Source organism: Astatotilapia calliptera, chromosome 20 (genome assembly GCF_900246225.1).
Source record: "Astatotilapia calliptera chromosome 20, fAstCal1.2, whole genome shotgun sequence".
Lineage (NCBI taxonomy): Eukaryota > Metazoa > Chordata > Actinopteri > Cichliformes > Cichlidae > Astatotilapia > Astatotilapia calliptera.
In genome coordinates this window covers 16,677,123-16,695,869 of record NC_039321.1, presented here as the reverse complement: position 1 = coordinate 16,695,869, position 18,747 = coordinate 16,677,123, and the positions used below count along the sequence as shown (strand labels likewise).

The 18,747-nt window shown below is 41.3% G+C and overlaps 1 protein-coding gene across 2 annotated transcripts in view; it reads right to left on the bottom strand.

Moving 5' to 3' along the window:
* Positions 1-325: 325 nt before the first annotated feature.
* The window catches only part of lamb2 (laminin, beta 2 (laminin S)), a 44,161-nt gene continuing 25,739 nt past the window's right edge, over positions 326-18,747 (bottom strand). The window contains exons 13-36 of one of the 2 annotated variants that reach the window (XM_026154317.1): positions 17,507-17,586; positions 16,840-16,975; positions 16,595-16,753; positions 16,373-16,500; positions 16,160-16,292; positions 15,897-16,089; positions 15,441-15,584; positions 14,704-14,935; positions 13,408-13,577; positions 12,909-12,944; positions 10,457-10,681; positions 10,137-10,354; positions 9,960-10,056; positions 8,466-8,647; positions 8,177-8,367; positions 6,109-6,293; positions 5,732-5,973; positions 5,346-5,549; positions 4,645-4,789; positions 4,336-4,543; positions 4,108-4,249; positions 2,768-2,944; positions 2,533-2,692; positions 326-1,550 (exon numbers count right to left, since the gene is read on the bottom strand). In XM_026154317.1, the coding sequence (XP_026010102.1) occupies positions 1,414-1,550; positions 2,533-2,692; positions 2,768-2,944; positions 4,108-4,249; positions 4,336-4,543; positions 4,645-4,789; positions 5,346-5,549; positions 5,732-5,973; positions 6,109-6,293; positions 8,177-8,367; positions 8,466-8,647; positions 9,960-10,056; positions 10,137-10,354; positions 10,457-10,681; positions 12,909-12,944; positions 13,408-13,577; positions 14,704-14,935; positions 15,441-15,584; positions 15,897-16,089; positions 16,160-16,292; positions 16,373-16,500; positions 16,595-16,753; positions 16,840-16,975; positions 17,507-17,586 (3,924 nt within the window). In that variant the 3' untranslated portion in view covers positions 326-1,413. The remainder of the gene's footprint in view (positions 1,551-2,532; positions 2,693-2,767; positions 2,945-4,107; positions 4,250-4,335; positions 4,544-4,644; positions 4,790-5,345; positions 5,550-5,731; positions 5,974-6,108; positions 6,294-8,176; positions 8,368-8,465; positions 8,648-9,959; positions 10,057-10,136; positions 10,355-10,456; positions 10,682-12,908; positions 12,945-13,407; positions 13,578-14,703; positions 14,936-15,440; positions 15,585-15,896; positions 16,090-16,159; positions 16,293-16,372; positions 16,501-16,594; positions 16,754-16,839; positions 16,976-17,506; positions 17,587-18,747) is intronic. The other variant, XM_026154318.1, reaches the window with a different exon arrangement.

The following is an 18,747-nucleotide window of genomic DNA, read 5'->3' as shown; positions in this document are numbered from 1 at the left end:
TTTTGGCTCATTTACAAAAACTTCAAATCCAGGCAACTACAAATGGCATAAGGTAGGTATTTCAGATCAACCTCAAGTCTTTTGCTTTTGAGATCTGCCAACACTTAGTGGCAAACCTGGTAAACGGACAGCTGTAAAACTTGCAGTGCAGCAGATTCTGTCAAAAGGGCACATCAAGGACACAGACACAAAAATAGAAATGGGACATCTTGCACCACTGCAAACCCCATGCACATTGGAGCCACAAGACAGCACGGTTAGAAAACGTGGAAACTTCAAATCATTCTGCTTTGTGATAAATGTAATGAAAAAACAAACAAACAAACATCTACACAGATTTTTTAAAAGTTATTCATTCATCAAACTGTACACTTTAAAACTTTACAAAGGTTACTTTTGGTATTTTCATTTTGTTAAGCAGTTATCAATCATTTGGCTGCAGCTTCTAGGTGTACCAAAATCATCTGTTACACCTAGAAAAAAACAAAAAAACAAATTGGCATGCAAATAGTAAAAGAATGTATGATACTGGCAATGTAAGGCACAATTAAACAGCGTACTACACATCGCTTATTACTATGTCACTTCAATAAACAATAACTCCAAGCTCCATCACAGTATGTGTGATAAACATTCACAATCTTGGCATTTGGTTGCAATTCTTAACATTCAGTATACAGCCACCCTCCTACTCCAGGCAGCAGAGACAAACAGTTCATTATTTTTCCACATATAAATGTTTATGATTTGTTTCCCTGCTATTTTGCTTGAAGACAAACATGGTAACTGGATTCCTGACTCACACTTCATCTGTGCTTCATTGGACAATTTTATATAGATATATATATATAATAAAGGTTCTTATTACAACTACACGGCTCTGTTTGCTCCTTCCTCTGAGGATTTTATTCAAATTTAAAAAGCAAAATAACAAAATAATACTTAAGAGAAAAATGTGACAGCTGATTGCAACTTCATCCACATTCAATAACAGAAGACAATGGTTAATGGTTAAGGCCTGGACCATCTAACTACAGCTAGACCATCACATGGTAAATAAAGGGAAAACATTATAATTTAAAATGATTTAAAATATATAACTTACATTGTTTTTATAATTGAAATCACACATTTTAACATATACATGTGATCCTATTTGCAGCAATAAATGCAAATATATTGTGCTCGAATTTGAATCAGAAATAAAACATGACATCAGACAACCTTTATTTATGTCAATATGATAGCAACGATTGCAAACACTGACAAAACAGGAACATTTGGAGACAAAAATGCACATTCACTTCTGGAGTGACTTTATTTTTTGTTGCGTTTTGACGTGTAACTGTATCTGAAGGAAGTGGCAGACGGAGAAGATGGCGGACTTCTTTCTTTTTGACTTTGAGTGGTGAGTTATTGACATGTGTTGTAGATCTGGATCTGTTTGTTGATGTCATGGAGGATGCTTTTCATCTTGTCCTCCAAACCGTCTAGCTGACGAGCCTTCCCCTCCAGTTTCTTCTGGTTTTCCTCATAGTTTTTTTCCAACTCTGCAGAATCCAGACATTTCAGGAATGGTTACACAGCGAGACATTAGCTGATCGGGTCTTGGCTTTTAAACACACAAAATATCTAATCTGGAGTATCTGGAAAAATGTTCTCACTGTCAATTTTAGACTGTTTTTAAAACACTGTGAATTAACATTTGGAGTTCCTCAGGGACCAATTGTAGGACCCAAATGTTTTCAGTCATATACATGTTCTTCATTTAGTATTCACATGATAAGGAATGACAGCCAAATAAAGCTAAATATCTATTCTGTTGCCACGAAACCTACTGATGCTCTTAGATGTATTTTAGATTTGTATTTTAATGCTTTGCAACCAAAAAGGCCACAACTCAAGTATTTTACATAGATTTTTAAGCTGAAAGAAAGAGAAATGTTATGAATGAATGTGTCAATCATAAAGGGAATGTTATGATCGACACAGAATTTAGCCTGGAAGGAACAGTGTGACATTTAAAATGTTAATTTTATAAAAATTAATCACACCATATTTAATTTAATTAATAACAATTTTGATTTTTTTTTTTTTGCTTCAATGGATGTTCTAAATTCAGTTAATAATTGTGGAGCAAAAGTTGTCAGCTTAATATACTGAAGTTCTCTGCTGATGTGATCTGAGTATGTGAGTATGTTGAGCAGGTATGTTAGTCTTTGAAAAGTCATGTTTATATCAAACATAGTGTATATATTTACACAAGTACTAATGTCTTCTGTTTGGTAAGGTTTATTTGCCTTTTGTCCACATTATTCTTTTCATAACTGATCATTTTGTTGTATTAATCTCGTTTAAAGACTTGTATTCTTAGAGTGTTGTCAGTCACCACACATTTTAAAAATGTACACATGTTGCCTACAAGTCAAGATTGACATAATTTAGACAAAATTTGATAAATGTATTGCATCAACTGTTTCTTTGCAACTATCTGCTTTTGTCCTCCAGACACTCACAGACATTAATAAGTACCTGCAAGCCTCTGTAGCTTTTTCTGGGCATCTTTCAGAAGTTCCTTGGCTTCATCTCTGAGTCTCTCTGCCCTTTTCTTGGCATCCTGCACAGCCTTGGCTTTAGTGTCAACCCGCTGCTGTACCTCATTGTATTTATCTGTCAACTGACCATCCAGAATCTGCGCAGAAAGACATCTTCTTTTATAACAGACATGTCTGGTTGTTATGAAGCACACACAAACACAAACACACACCTGCTTGGCTTCATTTGCCTTGTCCCGTGCCATGGTAGCTGTCTCTTCAGCTCGGGCAGCTGCCATGCTGTTGCTGGCACGTTTAGTCTTCAAGGCATTGATCTCACGTCTCAGTGTGTTGAGGCGGGCCACGGCATCATTAAGGTTCATCTCACCATCGGATGTTTCTGACTCAATCTGCGTAGAGTGGGTAAAAGAAGTAAAGTTCTTTCTGAATTGAAATTAACGTTATCTAACTGGGATAACTGTCATTATCCCTTATGTGCAAGTAATTTCTCTAAGCATGTTGATCAGCTTGCATATGTTTTGGTCCCTGAAATTTCACGAATAAAAAAAAAAGCCAAACAAAAAAACTCTTTTAATCTATGGTTATGTATTTTATAACCACTAGAGGGCAGCAGAAACATGCTATAAACAAAACACTGTGATATGTATATTTATCTTTTATAATTAGGGTCATTAAAATCTAGTTTAATTTTTTTATTTTGTTTTTGCCTGCTGAAAAAGGAAGCTGTCCAACAGACACAACTCTTAACTTCCTAAACTATATTTTTTTTTATGTAAAATGCTTAAAGAAATAACCTGTTGTTCAGTTAAGCTCTACTGTGGCTCACAGCCACTGACCAGAGAGATTCTGCAACAACAAACAAAATAGCAGAAATATGACCTTTACGGAAGAAAACCTTTTAAACTTTTCTTTGGGACAAAGTCTGCAAAATTTTCAAACTTTCATTTTTGTTTTTATTTGGGCACTAAACATGAGGTTTTTGTGTTCTACTGACCACTAGAATGAAAGTGCTTTAAGATAACTGTACATATAAGTGCACAAAGGCATTTGAAGTTTTCATCATCACCATATTTGTGCTTTGAAATGTGACTAGTGAGGAGCAGAAATGACTGTGAAACCAAGGCCACGGCTCTGCTCTTACATTAGAGACTTGTCACACAGTGGGCTCATCCCAAAGCGACGCTGTTTTATCATCTTTTTTGTCAGTAATGTTGAGCATCATTAATCAAATTAACATCATGTTGGATTCAGTAAGAATAACATTTAGCAAATGAGACCAGTATACCAGCGTGTGCATTATATCCATACAGATTATGTATGCAGCTAGCTAAAGAAGCTTGCTAATTAGCTGATAATTTAGCACTCAACCCCTTTCATCCATATACAGCAATTTTGGGCTCTAAAAAACTACCATGATGTTGGTCAAAATACTAACACTGAAACTTTAAAACTAGGAATCCAAAACCAATGAGTGATGTCACAGCGACTACATCCATCTTTTGTATACAGGCAATGCCCACAATATACATAAGTGTTATGAATTTTTGCTAACCTCTGTCAGCCGTTTTTTAGTCTCCCCGATGTCAGCTCTGGCTTTTGTTATGGCTTTCTCTGCTGAAGTCTGGGCATTCTTAGCATCCACCAAGGCCTGTTCCACTGTCTCTGCTGTCGTCTTCACCCCCTCAGCATGATGCCTTCACAACAATGAAGCGTTAATGACTGCAAGTAGCACAAATAACTCTATACCGATACATTATAATACAGTTTTAAATCTAACTACCTCGCCCTTTTGGCATCCAGCAGCAGTTGTTCGGCCTTGCGGACATCATCCTGCGTCTGCTGCAGGATGGCATCCACATTTGAAAGGCTGTGGACCCGCTCCTTGATTTCATCAGCGAGATGCTTGATTTGAATGGGTGAAGCTGGAATGGAGAGCTCCAACACACGGTTTGCCACTGCCTCAATACTATCTGGGTCTGCGCCTTCCTCTGAGAGAGATATATCAGGATTATTAGGAGGCTAGATTATCAGGTAACATCAATATTCAACAAGGTTTCAGTGATAAATAAATAAATCTTTTGAAGATTACGTGTGAGAAAGTCCCTGATCTGTTTGATGAGGTCTCTCAGGTCATTATTGGAACGCTCCACTTTGTTCTTGGTAGTGGCGGCTTTATCCAGAGCTGCCTTGGCTTTACCCTTAGCCTCCTCTGCCTGTGTTTTAGCCTCTGCCACCTGGATAAAGACACAAATGTTTATATCTTTGATAGGGAGATTTACAACTGCACTTATTACTGTGGGTGCAATCAAAATGTTTGGTTACTAGAGTAACCTCAATTCTCTGAAAATCAAGCGAAGTGTCTCACTATAGAAATCACCTTCTGCAAGCTCCTCACACTTCTGTCTGTTTCTCAACCTACTGAGCAAACTGGTCAGACACAGAACTGACCCAAGCTCTTAATGTTAATATTTGGGATAGGGATGCAAGCCTTGTGGCAGAGAAGGATGGTTAAAAATTCCTCCACATTGATGTGTCAGAGTGATAAAGTCATTCAACTACAAATAAAGCTTATACTTCCAGATACTGCTAGAAGTAATTCGTTTTTTGCAGGAATCCAGAGTCCTGTGAAAACCCGTTTCTCTCTCTCTCTCTCACACACACACACACACACACACACGCACACACACACACACACACACACACACACACACACACACACACACACACACACACACACACACACACACACACACACCCATCTCATCTATAGATCTGCATATACTCTCATACCTTAGTAAAGAGTCCCTCCACTTCCTTCATAGCTTTGTTCAGCTCCCTCTCTGCATGTCTGGCTTTCTCCAGGGAACTGTCAGCTACTGCCACAGCACCGTTACAGTTCAGGCCTCCACAATGACGCTTCCCCTCATCATCACGGCAACCGGCACCCCCACAGGGGCTTTCTGCACAGGGGGCATCACCTGGGGCACCACAAACCTGTTGGTATGAATGCAAATGTAATTTCACTGGTATGGATATTGCAAGTATATGTGCAGGACTCAAGTACTCCTCTAATCCACAGTGGATAGAGCCTATGTCACCTACAAAATAAATATGAGTAAATATGAAACTATATGAGTGCAGACAGCTAAACAAGAACAATAAAGAATAAAACAAACCTTCTCGTTGAGCTTCTTCATGTCCAAGCCCTGTGTTTTGGTGTTGAGCTCTCCCAGAGCACGCTTGTTTGCAGCATTTTTACGGTTGAAGTCGTCTTTCTTTGCAGCAATGAGGCGTTCAGTGCGGCGGCGTGTGTCTGCAGACTGGCTGACTGTACTGGGTTTGGTGGTGGTTGATTCATTAGCCCGCCTCTCTGCATCGCGAGACCTGTTGTAGGAGCTAAGGATGCTGTCATACGCCCCTTTAAGAAACATATTAGATGAGATGCTGATGTTATTTCTGATTGGAGTGAAAAATGGGAGGTAGATGAATTATGCAAAAAATAATATTCTTAGATTTTATTAGACAGAAATTTAAATCAACACAGTTTTCTCACCTAAGAAGTTGGAGTTTTTAAGGATATCCAGCTGGTGGTGTAGCTGCTCTGAAGTGAGGTTAAGCTCTTTGGCCTCTCTTTCCAGAGCACTCAGCTCCTTGCTTGCCTCTGAGTTGCTGTCCTGCACGATGGTTAATTCTCCCTCAAGACTGTTTAAGGTGTCAGTGGTCTCACCAATCTGTGCTCTGGTGAGAAAGACAAACATCTGTAACATCTGTATCCACAGACAAATCTCAGTTTCTGAAAGTTGTTTTTTCTTCCCTGGTTTGCTGCATCAGTAAAAAAAAAAAAAAAAACATCTTTACCCCTTCTGTAAATGATGAAGCCTTTGATACCTGACTAAAATCACTGTAGGATTTGTATATATAAAATATGTTTGGCTTGAAAATGTAATACATGTTGATAAGATTTCAAATCAAATCAAAAAAATGTCACGGTCCTGGGTCTTCAACTCTTACTCATTCCTTTGGATTTATGAAATGTTTACATTCAAGTTTTATATTAGTTAATGTTGAGTTTAGTATTCTCTAGCGCACCTGAGTTTGTTATTTCTAGTTCAAGGTTCTTGTTTTGTTACGTTAGTTCCCTTTCGTGTCCAGTCTGTTCCTAGTCTCATCTCTGTTTCTTGTCATCAGCGTCTCCTGTTGTAGTCTGTTTAGTCTCCATGTTTTGTTATCCTTTCTGTCTCCCTGCTCATGACCCCGTGTCTGTCTGCTTTCACTGTCTAATCAATCTAACACATCTGTAGTCCTGTCCCTGTATTTAGCCCTTCCTGTTCCCATAATCTTCTGTGTTTCATCGTTTTGTCTCCCCAGTCAGTCATATATCCATGTTTGTTTATCCCCAGTCCCTGTGTCACATTTTGCCAGCAATAAAGTTGTGATTTTGAGTTTAACATTCGTCTGCTGAGTCCTGAATTCTGGGTCCATTTCCAGCCAACCACATGCCTGCTTCACATGAGACAAACAAATGAGTAGGATGTATACTTCTCTCAATACACTTCAACTGATCAGGGCAAGTTCAACAGTGTATCTTATTATTATCTTTACTCACTTACTCTAACACTGGGGAACAGGATAAACAGTCAGATGAAGCTGGTTATTAATTTTGCTAAATGAATCCCATTTACCCCGGATGTTCACATAAAGGGTTGGTGTTGCCAGCATCTAACCAAGCGGTGTTTCGCAGCACATCCTTTCTTTCACAGAAAATGATCCCTGCCACGTACTCTGGAGACGTCAAATGGTGATTAAAAATCTATAAAGACCATAACTTACAAAAAAGCGCTGTTGTAAAAAGGGGAAGAGATGATCTTGAAATGGGAAACTGACTCTGGACCCAAATGGGAAAAAGTATAAGGAGGATTTAAACTTGTACGGTGTGCCTTAGACATTCTGCAGCACAGTTTAAAGGCGCACATCATCTTCATTGGTCTAAGGACAAGTTATCAAAAATTCATATAGAACTGGACCCTAAATATGACTGCAGAGGGGCCCCAGCCACACTAATTGGACATGCTTTGGTTATCTCTATAGCAACATAGATTGTGTAATAAACTTTTTAGACTTGTTCTAAAATATACACTGTATCGCTGTTCAAGACGTCCCATGATTGCCATCTCTTCTCCTGAGTAAATATGTTAATGATGTTTGATTATGTTGTTTTGCTATTTGATCTGGCAAAAGATATGATAAAAAGTCCTTGATCAAAAGGTTTTTTTATTTCTACTGCTGGTCCTGCATTTGAGAGCAGATGTTCCTAATATGGTCATCTCAGGCACACAACTCTATTTTGTGAGAAGAGAGGCTCCGCCCACCACTTTGCCAAACCTTCTGTTTACAGGTTGCTACCAGTCAGAATAATAATAAGGTGAAAGGAGCCAGAAATATTTAACTCAGACACAGGGTGGACTAAGGCACTCTGGACTGTGTGTCATGCTAAGCTATGAAAGTCGAGTCAAAGAATAAAACTATGGAGCTGGAACTGAGCATGATAAGGAAAGAAGGGTTTATGCTGAAACTATTAGCTAAGTTAAGCAATAAAATAACTGCAGATGAATCTGCTTTACCTAAGATCTTCAATAAGCTCCATTAGGGTAGTGACAGCTGCAGCAGTGGCATTGCGTGCAGTGACAATGTCCTGAGCTTGTGCCAGCTTCTCCTCCAGGTCTTTAAAGGCTTTCTCATAAGGTCCAATAAGCCCAGTGGTCTGAATCTCATGGGCACGCTCTGCAAGAGCCTTTGTGCGCGCTCCCAAGTCCTGGTAATGACAAGAAAGAGAAACAAAAGATTGGGGTTGACACCTAATCAATCAATGATTCAAGGATTAGATCCATCCTCCCTGCATTAAAGCTGAACCTGCACAATGCGATCCCAGTCCCCAAAACACTGGTGACAGGGCTGGCAGTTGGGGAACTGGCCAGAAAAGCCTCTGGCACACTGGTCACAGCGGACACCCGACACTCCCTGCTGACAAACGCAGTGGCCTGTCACTCGGTTGCACTGAGAGGTCTCAATCCCACGCCAGTTACAGTCACATGCTATAGGGGAGAAAATGAGAGGATAGTTAGTAGAGAACAACCTCAGGTAGCCTAGCAGCACCATATTAGCTTCTGTGAGTCTTCACCTGATGCTGGCTGAACACGGCACAGGAGAAGCTCTTATTTTCTTTCTCTACTTTCTTTAAGACACAAGAAGCTTTCTCTTGGCAGCCCTTCCAAACAAGCCATACTTAATCAGTCTTTTTTCAGTTCTACTGTCATGAACTTTAACGTTTAAAACACAAAGTCAGACTTCTAGAGTCTAAGCAAAAGCTCTTAGGTTTTTTGTAGTCTGTCTGAGAATTGTACAGTCTGGCCTTGGGCTGAATTTGTTGGAATGTCCATGCTGGGAAGAATGATAGCTTTCTTCACTGTTTTCTACTTGTGAACAAGTTTCTCTCTGTAGGATGATGAACTTCAAATAGTTTGGAAATGGTGTTATAACCCTTCCCTGGTTGATGGGCATGAAAAAAATTACTTCTCACAGATTAGTGATGATGTCATTCCTCCTTGTGGTAGCACACAGCTGGATGCTGCCGACCACCAAACTCCCAAAACATACATAACTGATACATAAGAATCTTTCAGCTGAATTTGAATTCAGAGAAGGTGTACGTTATTTTATACATAACTGCATATTAGCTTAAAACAATGCAAATGTACTCGTGTACAATATTGCATATAGCCCCACAAAATTTCCACAATAACAAAGAGCTTACTGCCAAAATCCAACCACACACCAAAGACAAGCTTAGTCACAAATCTCTACTATCACATTTTCTTTATAATGTCAATGTTTGTAATATTACTTTATGGTACAAAATTGTTATAAAAAGTTCAAGATTGCTTTCTGTAGGCTACAAATCACACGGATGCAACTGAGTAACCCCTGTCAAGGGTACAGCAGTGCCTAGAGGATGCAACAATACTTAAGAGGGTCTCTAAATCATAACGTTTACATTCTCAGACAGTATTCTGTGCTTGGGTCCTGCTGCTATTTTCCAAGTGTGCATTTGGAAGCGCACAGAGGTCCCAAAACAAAAGCTAGTGTGCCAAATGAAAATAGTGCAGGTGGATAAATAGTCTCCTTTTGTTGAGACCTGACTGACTAACCTGAGTGACTGTTGTCCAGTTATGGAATACATTTATTTTGAAACTCATTGTAACTAACAGCACTGTGTGCATGTGTTTATCATTCTGTAAGAATACTTTCTTGAGTGCAAACAATCTCAAAGCATGAGCAGCAAGAGTTCATCTCTTTAAATCATTTGGTCTCTTTAACACTGTTTTCTCATGTTCTTGTGTCTCACACCTCTGCACTGTGTCCTGGGGTCTCCCCAGAAGTTCTCCTGACAGTCTGTGCATGCCTTCCCTCCAAAGCCATCACGGCACTGACACTGACCAGAGAACTGCACGACAAAAAGAAATATGTCACACAAGCTCTGTATAGTGAAAGCATTCCCACTAAAAAACACAAAGTATTCCCTACCTCATTACACGCAGAGGTAACAGAGTTGTTAGGATCACAGCTGCATGGTTCACAGCCCCTCCCACTGGCCAGGTTCCAGTGGTTGGGGGCGCAGTGGTCGCACGCCAGACCTACGACATTTTGCAGACACTGGCACTGGCCTGTGGCCCGCTGGCACACGCAGTCCTCGCGCTCAATACACTGGCTGCGTTCAGTACCCAGGAAGTTACATGTGCACTCTGAAGGGGAAAAAAAGGCTAATTAAGATTTCTTTCGATTTCTGAAGTATCGCTAACGTGCAACACAGAGCTTTTTCTTTTCACAGTGAAAGTGATTCTCACTCCTGCAGTTTCGTCGGGAAGCATCCCCGAAATAGCCGCTCTTGCAGATGCCACAGTTGGGACCTTCAGTGTTGTAAAGGCACTTGTTACACTCTCCGGTCTGACTGTCACAGGCGTTCACGTCTGACATGTCTATGTTGTTGTTACACTGGCACGGCTGGCAGCGCCCTCCTGGCTGAGAGGGGTTACCGTAATAACCCGGGGCACATTCCTCACATCGGGCACCTAGGTTGGGAAAAAGAAGAAGAAATTGTCATTATTTATGGCCAGAGCAGAGAGGAAGAAGATATGATGGCAAAAATTGTTTTACATTTTACATTTTGTGCCGTGATTTTAGGATGAATGATCCGAGAAGAAGCAGGAAAGTATGAAATTCCAGTGTTAGAATCAGTAGACAATCTTGGTTTAAACAGTTATACGGCCCCTCATCATGAACAGATTCTCAAGTCCTTTCTACTAAAAGAAACCTGTTAGTCTAACACTTGGCTCAACCCATTTTTTAAAGCAAGGAAATGATTACATAAATCCAATATTTTACTAAAGCAGTCTGTTATGTAGCAGTTCTGTTACTTGCCATCACTCAAAAGTGTTTTGTTAACCAGTTTCATTAGTGAAGCATCTTTGTCCCCACATTCTTCTCTAGGACATCATACTACACCTGTGATCACATACATAATGGCTTATAATATTTACGTTCAGTGATTTTAGCATCATGCCTTCATCTGCTATGGTTTTCTGTTCTGTTTCTGTGCCTCTGCTGTGTTCCTGGTCTCATGTCCCTAGTGAAGGTTTGTTCTGTATTCTTGTTTTCCTTGTTTGTCTGTCGTGTGTTGTATGCTTGTCTTGGTTCTCTGTCACTACGTCGTCCCTATATTCCATGTCTAGTTACTTTTGTCTCTGTGCTCCATGTTTCCTCTGTTCCCGAGTCTGTCATGTTTCCACGTCTAGTGTCTAGTCTTTATGAATGTCTCATTTGTCCCAGCTGGGTTCCCACCTGTTCCCCCATCCTCTCGTTGTCCTGCTTGTGTATTTAAGCCCTGTGTTCGTCTCTGTCCGTTAGTTTCCCAGTTTCTGTGTGTTTTGGTTTGAGTTCATATTTCGAGTTCCTTGCTTTCGGTTTTGTTTTTTATATTTGTGAAGAATTATTTCAAGCAACAAAGCTGTTGTTTTCAGTTAAATTCCCATCTTTGAGTCCTGCGTTTTGGTCCTCATCCTGAATGAAGAACCTCAAGCTGTTTGCAGGTAAACTAGGTCTGGGTCGTCGATTTCTCTTCCAACACCACAAAGACCCAAAACATACATCACTCCTGGTGTAGACTTGTTGAAAACCACAACAACTGCAGGCTGTTCAGCAAGAAAGGATCCAAAATCCACTATTAACATCACGGGGTGCTGATAATTTTGGCCATGGTAGTTGTTTTCTTTCTTTTTTTTTATATAAGTTTGTCTGTGTGCAAACTAAGATAGCATAAGCATCTAAAATAAAACTAGGATATTTGGAAATTCCTTTCTCTGTTTTAACAGAACTTGGGGAAATAATGAAAAAATAAAATTTTGATAGGTGGCCTAATAATTCTGTCCTAATCTGTAATATACTGTATTATGTCATCAACTACTGCTACACACAGCTTTGACAGTGTCTTCATAGATTATTAGCTGTCCCTTAAAGGTTGGACATCAAAGCCGAAATACTCGGCATACCTGAGCCAAGCAGGAACTGGAGCACAGAAGAAACTTAGAGAAAGAAAGAATGAGAATGTGGGGAGAGGTAAAGTCAAGCTGCACTGGCAGCACAGACACTGAAGTACAGAGAGGATTAGACGACAGCAAAGTTGGATGGAAGACAAGAATTAAGGAGAGAGGAGGTCAAAGGGAAGAAAAAACAGTGTGGAGCAGAAAGTGGGAGCTGTGGATATACAGAAATAATCTGCATTTTTAGGGCCTGCAGTGCTCCATTATGCTTTATCTATGGAGTAAATAAAATACAAATAAATGTGTTTATCTTGATTGTATGGCCATATTGCCACAATTACTAACACTTCTCAACATCATTAATTCACAGAAACAGATGAAACCTGCTCAAAACACAAAACTGACCCAGACTCACGCCCACATTACGCTTCCTTTGCACTTTAAAAGGTTTATTTTTGTAAGAACTGCTCAAAAACACTGAATCTGGGTCAGGCCCTTGCATTAGGAGCATTTTTACAGATGTGGTTCAAATGCTATTTCTACACTTCTAATGCAGTTTAAACTTCTAATTTCAGGCGCACAAAAATCACAGACAGTCACAGAAAAGGATTTGGCATTCTTTGAGCCAGGTCTCACTCAGGAGTGCACTGTGGCACAGCACCACTGATGGGAGGGGTGCTGAAGCCATGCATGGGTAGGAATGGTGGAGCGGAAAGTGAGGGTTGGTGGGAAGGGAGCAGGGTCAACCATCATTACTCACGCTTAAAAATGTTCGCCCCGGAGCGTTTAACAATCCCTGTGCCAGTAATACAGGGGAGGGAGGAAACGATAAAGGTTACCATTCACCAGAAGCCGCTGTCAAAGAATCATCCTTACCTCGTTTCAGTTACAGCCTCTGCCCTGTCTTAACTTGTGTTATCACTGTAGCTTGTAGATTGTAAGCACTGTTTCAGATTAATATCAATCATTGAGGTTATTCAAATCACAGGATATGCTACAAAATCCAAATCAGCTACAAAAACAATGCTGATGAAGCACAAGTGACATAAAATACTAATATTTCATGGTTATCTTTAAGTGACACAACTTACAGCTGAATATACATCAGATAAGTAGTATCACAAAGTATTTATACTGTGTGCAACTAAAGCTAGCACACACACATCTGGTCTCACCAGTCAGTGTCACGTGCTGAGGATGAGGAACAAACAGAAGTTAAGGTACAGAGACAGTAGGAGAGTGCACTGACTCAGGTTTACCTGTGTATCCTTGGTTGCAGTTGCAGATGATTTGTCTGTGACGGCTGTCCTGATAACAAGACACGGCAAAGTGGCGTCCGCTGTTGGGACCATCTGGGCAGGGGCACGGACGACACTGACCGCCGGATGCTGTGCCCAAAATTGGATTGCCATAGTAACCATTGGCGCACCTACAGAAATGACAAGCTGGGTGACTCGGGTGAACAGGTGTGCTTCTGTTACAGCAGTGTATATTGAATTTAAATGTGGCTAAAGTTTCAAATAGTGAATATGTAGCACATGTACAATAACCTCTGTGAGCTAAAAGCTCCAAATGTTCTCTTTCTTTAGGGGTTTTTCTCTGCAATGCTGATTCTGTTAGCTTAGCACATATTTCCTGGTACAGTCATCACTGCTTGTGTTGATGAGGAGGTGTTGCTAAAATGCACTGCAAATGTAAACAGTCAGTTTTGAACTGACTGGGATGCCCGGCGAGTATTTGAATGCCAGCTACAATAAGGAGTGTTCAAAGTGGTGGGATACATCCTGGACAGGCTGTCAATCTGTCACATGGCGAACGCAGAGACACAGACATCCACCCTCGCATTTACAACTACAGCCAAGGTAAAATCACCAGTTAATCTAGTGTGCTTCCTTAACATGCGTGAGGAGACTAGAGTACCCACACAACACAAGTCCACAAGAAAGGTGGATTGAACCCAGGATTATTGATTGATTGATAATACTTTATTCATCCCGAGGGAAATTGGGTTAAGGCTGCCAGCCTTGCCAGCGCCATCTTACCCATCTGACCAATTGCGGTGAGGCACCGGTGCTAACCACTGTGAAACAACGCAGTTTTACTCAAAGCCACTGTTCGCAGTAATGCCTTACAAAGTACGTCATCAAAGTGCTTTTTTGCTCTGATGTGTGAACCGTTAGCTTTCTTTTGTGTCTGAAGCTGTTTGTAGTGTTTCCTTTCATATTCTCTGGCTTCTTGCGTGGCCAGATGCCACTTTACATAATTTCCCCTAGGGATCAATAAAGTATTCTGATTCAGATTCAGACTTAAATTTAATCTGTATATCTTTGGATTATTCATTTAAGATGGAATCAAAGTAAAAGAAAATCAATATTTTGTAAACCTATCCCTAAACGTTTAAGGCATCATTGGTGACAACTCCAGCACTAGCGCAGAGTCATAACTCTAACCCTATATTTTGCAAACATTTTCTTTTTTTGTCTAAACTTTTGAATAAAATCATCGTTGATGATCTCATCCACAAGATTCCAAGCAAACTAGTACTGTATCATCACCTCTCACACTTGTCCCCTCCAGTATTATCTCTGCAGCTGATGCAGGCGCCGGTCCTCTGGTCGCACTGGTCTGCATGCCCGTTACACTGGCAGGGTCGGCAGCTCGGGAAGCCCCAGTAACCCGACTGGCATCTGTCACAGCGCTGACCGAATGCTCCCGGACGGCACTGACACTGACCGGTAAACTTGTCACAAAGTCGGGTCACTGAGCCGTCCAAACTGCAACCGCAGGCTTGACAGAGAACAGACAGAGATTACAAGAGGAAATGAAAAAGGATGAGAGGGTTTTAGAAGGACATGATGGGAAAAGAAGAGGAGGTGGGAGAAAGAGTTGAACGTAGAAATAAGAAAAAGAGGCTTTGGGCATAGCAAAGTTGCACTGACAGGCAGTAGAGGGCGCCAGATGCATTGTACACAACTCATTAAAAGAACTGTAAATGTACAAGTACACAATTCAAGCTCACTACTCAACACCTGTAATGTTGCTGGTGTGAGTTGACAACAGGTTCCACTAAAGAGTGCTTCAGTAGTTCTTGACTTGTATGACACTTTAGTTTGTAAAGAGTCAGGCTATCTCATAATACTTTGCTTTTCCATCCCTACTAATGTTTAACTTCTCATCGCCACTAATGTTTAAACTTACTGAGGAAATGTTTAAACATTAGCAGCTGGGAAAAAATATGGAATGGACCTGCAGGAAAAATGAGAAAGGCCTGAGCTGGATCTGCACTTCTCACCTGTGCAGCCTGAGGGCCCAAAGCCATACATTCCTGGAGCACACTGGTCACAACGTCGACCAATCACATTGGGTCTGCAGCGACACTGGCCTCCCCGGACATCACACAGAGAGCTGATGGACCCCTGAGGGTCACAATTACAAGCTGGAGGACAGAGAAGCCCCAGCATCAAACCACCGGATCCAAACATGTATTATAAACAACGATCACAATGAGAGAAAAAGAGCAAAGAAGTGGAGCTAAAGTCACCCGTCTGGAGCGCATCTCGAAAATGATAAGATAAATAATGAGTGATTTAAGGCGTTTCTGAGAGTTGCATTTAACTTTAAGGAGGACAATAATGGTGTCATAAACAGTGTTAATTTCACTGATGTTGTCTGAGATCATGCAGGCTCCAGGAATATAAACATATAATCATAAAGTCATACAAACAGATAAGCTTTATTTGTAACTCACGCAGAGCTCCATCATTTATGATAGCGGACATGCTGCTTATCAGCTTGGCACAGGTGTCACTCATCAGTGGGCGCGTCACACTCTTTGCCCCGTCGTGACAGTGATACCGCTCATAGGTCTGCCTCCTGATGTTGGAGGCTGGATCTCCTGCATTGAACATCTCCATGGCGGAGTGCCGTGGCATCAATGCGATCTGGAGAAGAAGGATTTGTTAAAAAGGCAAGAAAACACCTCTTATTTTAGACAGCTGAAATGCGTCTCACAGAGTCCACAAGAAGGACGGCGTTGGCTGCTCCATTGAGGATACTGTTGGCATCCTGATAGCGTCTGAAGTCCAAGCGGAGGGTGTAAGTCACGTCTCTCTCCAGACACAAAGGCTGAAGAGGCACCACAAACCTGAGGAGAACGCAGGCAGCGCACAGTTACCGTACACCAGTACTGACACGCATCTGTGTGCAAATGTGTGAGTCACAGACCTTGCTGCAGCAGGCAGAGAGACAATGAGCCTGTCATCGTCGGGGATGGTGTTTCCACAAGGGCTGCTGGTAGGAATCGGCCCTGGACGGATCACCGTTACCTGCACCTCCTCCCAGTCCTGGGGCATCTGCATAGAAACATTGTGCATGGTAAGCATGTATTTGCGGACTCCTTTCATTTTCTGATGACACATGACACGGAACACGAACAGTCACATATACCTGCGCCTCATAGCGGATGAGCAAATCATATTCCATGGAGTAGGGAATGTCGCCAATACGGAACTCCAGTGTTCCACCTTCAGGTACCCGGGAAAACCCAAGACCTGTCCACATAGCAGGTCGGCCAGGCTGATGCTCCCTGATGTCCACCACACAGCCCTGAGAACATAAACACGGACGACATGCTTGTAGAGATTTCTTCTCACTAAAGAGCCTGACTACCAATGTGTGACGGCCTCACTCACCCGTCCCATTGTGGCGCTCTCAGCCTCATAAAGAAGGTGATCCAGAGCCATAAAGAAATATCCAGACTCCACCTGTGTACACTGGCGCCCTGTTATGTGACTGCGGCAGCGGCACTGACCGCTCTCTATGGAGCAGCTATGAATAACACATACATCTTGTCAAATCACTGCCATAACATAACTGCACCCATACCAGAAGATCTGTGATGCACAGTAGTACTTTGCTATTGTTTGGGATGTGATGGGAAGGTTTAATTACTATTTATGATGCTATTCATTAACTTTGTCCTGATGAGTTGGATGAAAAGTTAAGAGATGACAAGATTTATTACAAGTCATTATGCTGAAACTGCAGATGTGGTTACGCTTTGGCTAAGATGATTGTGTGTACCAAACATATCAAACAGAGCTGCAAAATAAGTATTCAGTGGCCCTAGTTCAGAAAATAAAGCACTACTGATTTTTCCTGTAGTTAAAGTTGACTCACAGAACTTCTAAGCTGGATCAGCATGGATCAGCTTGGATAAAAAGATTACATTTTTCCTTTTGCTTTTATCCCGCTGAGTACACCAGCTAGTATTTTGAGCAGACATCCATCTAACAATGGTTTTAAAAGGTCCTCTAAGCTGTAACAGACTCTGTTGACTCGACTCAGAGCTGCACTCACTGGTTGTCCAGTGCTCCTCCAATGTCACACTCGCAGTCTCTGCAGCCGTTCAGGTCATGGCTCAGTGCCCAGTGTTCTGGCTAGAAACACACGAGGACAGACAGAGGGCAGGTTGACTGATACAGACGAGCAGAGTAACCATGCAAAACACTACCACCATACACACTACTGTGTCCAGCTCTGTAGTCCAATAAAACAAGCTATGGGGCACCACTACTGCCCCGATGGTTTAACTTTACTTTGTCACACTGTCTTCTCGCTCAGAAAAAGCTAAATTGACAGTGTGCTACATGTTTTCGCAGTCAGCAGTTTCACTTTTTACTTTTATGTTTTGCCTGCTAAATGAATACTTTGTGGTTTCTCCATTAGAGTTACATAAAAAGTTGGTTATTGCTTATTGTGTGCTCTGGTTCCAGCCTCACATCCATCCCTCTGCGGTGACACAGAAGGATATGGATGAATGTGCATTCACCCTGATAATTTATAATATATAATAATATATAATTAAAGTTTCAAAGCAGTGACAGGGTGCTTAAAAATAGTTTTCCACTGAACATTAATGCTCCTAAAAGCAGGCTTGTAAAACAACAGGATCCACTTGTGGACCAGGTCCAGACCTGACCATTTAGGGCCTGCTGTAACCCACACCAACCGGACAAGCCACAAATCCCTGGGCTAAATTTAGACGCATGACCCAGGCAGGAGCACACATTCTTGCCTACACTATTCCTGGCTGAGTAGGGGGGTTTTGACAAGAGAACGAATTATAACAGGAAGCTGATCACCTTCTGGCCAGAGAGGGTGTGAGGAAATGTCAAACTTAATTTGATGCTGTTGTAATTAAACTGTATCAACTGTGATGTGAAATACAGCATGTAAAAAGGGGGAGGAGTGGTTTAAAAGAAAGAAGCAAACTAAGGAGGTCTGAGCTGTTGAGAGGGAACACACGGCTGTGAACGCTCTCAGCTGCCAAGTTACCTTTCAGGACCTTTGCTGCAGGTAATTCCCCTGTTCTCTGTCTCACCTCTAATGACTCTAACTATCAAATGAAGGCAAAATGGCAGCAAGATGTTACTATTTTACAACTATATCAAAGCATCGCTTACCACTTCACCACTCTGGCACATCAGCATGACATGACCTCATCCGGCAGGTTTATGCCCCATTTCGATGGTATAAATGATTTTTTGTTACATATATATATATATATATTAAGTGCTTTGTTTTATTTTAAAAAATAA